This window comes from Bos taurus, chromosome 25 (genome assembly GCF_002263795.3).
Source record: "Bos taurus isolate L1 Dominette 01449 registration number 42190680 breed Hereford chromosome 25, ARS-UCD2.0, whole genome shotgun sequence".
NCBI lineage: Eukaryota > Metazoa > Chordata > Mammalia > Artiodactyla > Bovidae > Bos > Bos taurus.
Genome location: NC_037352.1, coordinates 36,808,052 through 36,814,404, shown reverse-complemented (window position 1 = coordinate 36,814,404; position 6,353 = coordinate 36,808,052). Strand labels below are relative to the sequence as shown.

The following is a 6,353-nucleotide window of genomic DNA, read 5'->3' as shown; positions in this document are numbered from 1 at the left end:
GCTTTCTGAGTGATTTTTTTGGACATGTGTTTTCAATAAAAAGAGGACTACCGTCTGTTAATCCATACCTCCGAAAACAGACAAGGGAATTCCCTGGTGGCCCAGTGGTTAAAACTCCACACTTCCACTGCAAGGGTCACAGGTTCCATCCCTCGTCGGGGAACTAAGATCTTGAGTGCTGTTCAGTGTGACCGAAAAACAAACAAAACACCAGCTTGCAGCCTAGAGGGCAGGAGGGGAGGGAGGAGTATCAGGAAATGACCAAGTGATACGAGGTTTTGGAAAATAAAAACTGAACAGAATATAACCACAGCAGAAGGTGTTTGAGATAGTGACATTAAAAAGGGTTCCCAGACAAAAAAAAAAAAAATGGGTTCCCAGACAAAAACTGTGACTCAGTACAGGGAACTTTTCTCATGTCTGTGTTGTGGGGAAGGGCTGGGAGTGGTAATAGGTGGAAGCTTCCCTGACACTGAGCTCCCAGGTCTGGGAGTCTGAGCCTAACAAGTCTATGCCTTGGGAAAGAAAGCCAGGTTAGCCAATCCACACATGGGCACTGAGCCTCTCACTAGAGCCAGAGGCCTCCTGCAGGCACCTCTAAAGTTGCCTCTTAATAGTCTTGAGGTGCTTTTATACTGGGGAGCACTCTGCCTCCCAGCTAGGCTGGTTATAACTGGGGAGAACACATGCTTTGGCCTTCCCAGATGGTGCTAATGGTAAAGAATCCATCCCTGGGTCGGGACTATCCCTAGGAGGAGGAAATGGCAACCCATTCCAGTATTCTTGCTTGGAGAACTCCATGGACAGAGGAGCCTGGAGGGTCCATGGGATCGCAAAAAGACCGACAGGACTGAGCAACTAACACTTTCACTGGCTTCCCATTGCCTCCAGGTCATCCATCACCCTAAGTAGTTAGCTCAGCCACCTGCTCTAGTGGTTGTGAGGGTGCGGGGAAGCACTAATGCCCACCACTCACTGGGTTCTTCGTCGTGCTCCTTATGCTGGGGCTACCCGGCCTCACTTTTGGGTCCACCCAGGAAATCTGAGAAACCTGTGTGCAGGTCAGGAAACAACAGTTAGAACTGGACATGGAACAACAGACTGGTTCCAAATAGGAAAAGGAGTAGATCAAGGCTGTATATTGTCACCATGCTTATTTAACTTATACATAGAGTACATCATGAGAAACGCTGGGCTGGACTGGAATCAAGATTGCCAGGAGAAATATCAATAACCTCAGATATGCAGATGACACCACCCTTATGGCAGAAAGTGAAGAGGAACTAAAAAGCCTCTTGGTGAAAGTGAAAGAGTGAAAAGGTTGGCTTAAAGCTCGACATTCAGAAAACTAAGATCATGGCTCCTGGTCCCATCACTTCATGGCAAATAGATGGGGAAACAGGGGCTGACTTTATTTTGGGGGGCTCCAAAATCACTGCAGATGGTGATTGCAGGCATGACATTTAAAAATGCTTATTCCTTGGAAGGAAAGTTATGACCAACCTGGACAGCATATTAAAAAGCAGAGACATTACTTTGCCAAAAAAGGTCTGTCTAGTAAAAGCTATGGTTTTTCCAGTAGTCATGTATGGATGTGAGAGTTGGACTATAAAGAAAGCTGAGCGCTTAAGAATTGATGCTTTTGAACTGTGGTGTTGGGGAAGCTCTTGAGAGTCCCTTGGACTGCAAGGAGATCCAACCAGTCCATCCTAAAGGAGATCAGTCCTGGGTGTTCATTGGAACGACTGATGTTGAAGCTGAAACTCCAGTACTTTGGCCACCTGATGCGAAGAGCTGACTCATTTGAAAAGACGCTGATGCTGGGAAAGATTGAGGGCAGGAGGAGAAGGGGGTGATAGAGAATGAGATGGTTGGATGGCATCACTGACTCAGTGGACAAGAGTTTGGGTGAACTCCGGGAGTTGGTGATGGACAGGGAGGCCTGGCGTGCTGCGGTTCATGGGGTCGGCAAGTCGGACAGGACTGAGCGACTTTAGTGAACTGAACTGAACTGAAGCAAATCTGAGCTCAGGTGCCGGCTCCTCCGGGAAACCTTCCCTGACTAGCCCCTACCCAACGCCCCCACACAGTACCCAGGGTAGAAGCCTCTTATGCGTACCACAATACCCGGGTGCTTCCCTCCGTCACCCTCTGACCCTAAGCCTCGCACAAAGCACCGGAGGATACAGTAAACATGTGTTGACAGACTGGGCTCTAATCTAAAGTGCCATGAGGGAGGCGCTTTATCTCGCGGTGTGTCTGGAGAAACGTCCTTCCCATAACGGAGCCCAGATGCAAATGCACGGAGGCGCTAAGGGCCCGCAGACGGTGAGCAAGAACGGAGGCAGGTGGGTGGAGCCTCTGGTGGTCTGGCGCGCTCTCTCGAACGGTCCCCAGGGAAGGGGGATCAACGAGACGCACCGGCCTCCGAGAGTCCTAGAGAGGAAACGGAAGGGGCCCCTCCTTAACGCACCTGTCTGACCGCGTCCGTCGCCCACTTCCGGCTCGCCGCTGGCTGGGGCGAGCCTTCCTCAGGTGTGGGGCTGTGAGGGGAGGCGAGTTTGAGTAGCGGGGCCGAGGTGGCTGGGGCCCGGGTTCCGTGCTGTGGGGCTGCTGCGGGTGTCGGCGGTGGCGGCGAGGCTGACGCTGAGGCGCGCGTCTCCCCGGAGCTGCCTTCCGCAGCACCGAGGCCTTGCGGGTCGGGATCCCGGGGGCGCCGCATGGCGCTCGGCTCAGGTAGGAGGGAGGTTGGTCGCGCCCGGCCAGGGTTGGCTTAACGGGGGAGGTCTCCAGAACCCGGATATCTTGAGCCGAAGCAGAACACTCTGAAGAGTGAAAAGTGGTCATTTTAGAACGAGAAGCTCATTCAAAGAACAATAAAGTGGCGCCTTCTATTTGTGCAGTGCTAGAAATAAAAGATGAGTGAGTGAGGGCTTCCCCCACCCCCCGGCCCACTCTGGGCCGGTCAGTAGGGCATCTTAGTTCCCAGACCAGGGATAGAACTCATGCTTCCTGCAGTGGAAGCTCAGAGTACTAACCGCTGGACCGCCAGGGAATTCCCCAGAATGAGGACATTTCTTTACCAAAGGGAATCTTGTAGATGGAGACACATGGATAAGCATTCGCACTATAATGTGGTAAATGCAATCGTGGGATGAACAAATTCAATAGCTAAAAAGTCAGGAAAGAGAAATCTCGATGCAGCAGAGAAAACAAATAGGGTTAAAATGTAAATACATTTGAAAAGGATAGATAGATACACGAACACAATAGAATATTAAGCAGACACTTTGATAATATTAATGCCTACTGCCATTCGCTTATTCTCTGCTACATGTAAGGCGATTCTCCCCGCTTTCTCCTACCCCAAGTCTACAGGTCTCTTCTTTCTCATGAGTACTTGAACTTGTGTAAACCTTTCTTTTTTTTTATGGCTTCCCATGTTTCTTATCTACACTTTTGTGTTTTGGGAGGCTGACCTCAATCATCTGTCTAACCTTTTACATACTCAGTTTCTTCAGTACACTCACTAGGATGGTTGTCCGTATTAAATGAGAGCGTGTGCTCACATGCTTTCTAAATGGTAAAGCATAAGTTGGAATTCTTTTGATCAATTATAGTAATGGTATGTATATCATTCTGTTGTTTTCTTTAGGCTGAGCACACTGTCACATTCTAGCCACCAACAAGGCTATTGGTTTTGCCTGCAAAATGCCTTAACTGTCTGCTTCTTTGCCACCTCCCTGATCTAAGTCTCTATCTCCTGCTTGGACTACGGTAAGTGCAGCTTTCCTTCTTGACCCTTCATATCTATACTCTGCTGACACTTTGCAGGCAGAGTGACCTTTGAAGAACATATATCTCCCCACTAAAATAAGGAGTAAGAGTGAAGTCCATAATCCTTACTGCATGCTCAGGCCCTGGATAATCTGTTTTCCTCCTTCCCCTGTGTTCTGTCCCTCTGTCACTCTACTGAAGCCACTTTGCTCTTTGGTTTGTTTGCAGACTGCCCTCCTAATGTCTAGCCCCCAGGCTTTTGCCTGGAAAGTTCTTTGAATGACTGGCTCATTCTCATTCATTTGTTGGGTCTCATCTTAAGTGTCATTTCTTTAGAAAAGCCTTCTCCAAGTTGATTGTCCCCATTAACACCCTCTTATTTCCTTTTTAGAACTAATTCTCATTTATAATTTAAATATATTTGTTTACATTTTTTTTCCATCTGCTGCACCAGTTTGTGAGTTTCAAAGGGCAAGCACTTTTGTTCCCTCTTGTGTTTCTAGCTTCTGTGGGCCAGTCATAGATATATGTTTAATGTATATTTTCTTTGATTTTGGAAGAGTGGGCCCTGGTGACTGACCTAGTTATAATACATCTCCATTTAATGATTATCCTCTTCATGAAATTCTTCAGTATTATCCTCTTCATGAAAGTCTAAGCTATTTGTGGGTATAAGCTAAGTCTTGTATGTTTTCTATTTATCCTCCACACGTAAGTGGTTAGCAAATACTGAGTTGAATTGACATGACTCAGAATATATGTCTCGTCTTTTGAAAATGTCTCATTATCCTGTTTTCCAGTGGAATGTTTATTGATGTAGAGGCAGAACTGGGATACCCCGAGCTTCCTGGAGTCTTATTTATGCTGTCCTGTTGTCTGTCTGTTCTTCCCTACAGACCTTCAGTCTTTTGGGAGGTGGTGTGAAGATGCTTGTAGAGCGTCCAGGGATGGCAGAAGAGCCTCAGCAGCAAATGGGTGGCCATGTGGTAAAACTAGAGAAAGAGCTGCCGTGGGGCAGGACGAGGGAGGACCCCAGCCCGGAGACTTTTCGCCTGCGGTTTCGGCAGTTCCGCTACCAGGAGGCGGCCGGGCCTCAGGAAGCCCTCAGGGAGCTCCAGGAGCTCTGTCGCCAGTGGCTGCGGCCCGAGCTGCATACCAAGGAGCAGATCCTGGAGCTGCTAGTGCTGGAGCAGTTCCTGACCATCCTGCCACGGGAGTTCTACGCCTGGATTTGGGAGCACGGCCCCGAGAGCGGCAAGGCCCTAGTGGCCATGGTGGAGGACTTCACGCAGAGAGCCCTGGAAGCCAAGGCGGTGGGTGAGAAGGGGGTTCTGGGTCATGCTTTGTTGATTGGAACGGAAGCGGTAAAGAATCTAGAGGTTTGATGAAGCAGTGGGAGTGGGTGATGTGCATGCAGAGTCTCCTTTCTCTGCTTCCGGGCCACTAGAAGTACTTTTTGGAGGGTAGAGGAGTTTTCAGCAAGGAAAGCCATTTCCACGGAAGACGCAGGGCCAGTGGAAGGGCTGGTGGCTGCTTTTCTGGTCATCAGGGCAGGGCCTTGGCCATATTTCCTTTGTGAGCCTTGCGTCCAGGAAGGCAGTGGTGGACCTCCCAGTGGTTAGCACTGGCTTCTAATGCAGGGGGCACTGGATTCAAGCCCTGGTTAGGGAGCTAAGATCCCACATGCTGTGTGGTATGGTCAAAAATGAAAGAAAAGGAAGGCAGTTAGGATGGATTTCAAAGGCCCAGGGGTCTCCTTCCTCTTTGGGTGGAGACGTATGTGGGCTTGCAGGGAATTCTTCTTGGTGAACAGTTTTTCTCAGGAGCGCTGTCTGTAGCAGTGCCATTTCCACATTTGGGATGTTGGCTCAGATGATCACATAATGAGTGACTTGCACCTCAGAGGCTTCCCTGGGACTCTGGTCATGTCTCTGTCCCTCTCTGGTACAGTTTCCTGCTGGCTGTCTAGGAAAGAGAGGACAGGACCGAACATTACTGTTTTGCTTGCAGGTAACAACCTTCCTTCAGTTTATCCTCCCCTTTCCCACAGCAGTCACCCTGACTTCTTGTGTTGTCTAAGAGAGTTGTTTTGTTTTGTCTTTAGTAGGAGCTTAAAAGTGGACCAGGAAGGGCCTGTTTTTGTGGGTTTTGGTTTTCCTTGCTATTTGTAGAACAATTTTTTTCCTCACTAATTCACTGTACACTTTAGGCCTTATATTTTTTGTTTTCAGCATCTTTAACTGAGGAATGTTTTTTCCTAATGCGTGTTTTGGGCTAAAGTTCTCAATGAAATGATACTATCTCTCTATGATGTTGTTCATGGTGGAATGTGATCAATACTGAGGTGAGCTGAAGGGACTCCTGTCAAATGGCATGGATACAGACAAGTATCTGATCTCAGAGCCTGATGAAGGCAGTTTAGCTTCCTTTTCACCTTTTCACTGCTGTGCTCAGGAAGAGCTGAGCCAGCTTGTCCATGCCCCAGCAGCTGGAATGGCTTTCATGACAGCCTTACACAGGCCTCGTTCTAACAGGTGTTGGGGACTCTTCTTAGGTTCCGTGCCACGTGCAGGGAC

The 6,353-nt window shown here is 48.8% G+C and overlaps 1 protein-coding gene across 1 annotated transcript; it reads left to right on the top strand.

Annotated features, from left to right (window-relative positions):
• Positions 1–2,373: 2,373 nt before the first annotated feature.
• ZSCAN25 (zinc finger and SCAN domain containing 25) lies at positions 2,374–5,478 on the top strand. Its single transcript, NM_001076159.1, is given in 3 exon segments — positions 2,374–2,535; positions 3,656–3,777; positions 4,674–5,478. A coding segment is annotated over 1 exon segment (459 nt). The 5' UTR covers positions 2,374–2,535; positions 3,656–3,777; positions 4,674–4,703; the 3' UTR covers positions 5,163–5,478.
• The last annotated feature ends 875 nt before the right edge of the window (positions 5,479–6,353 follow it).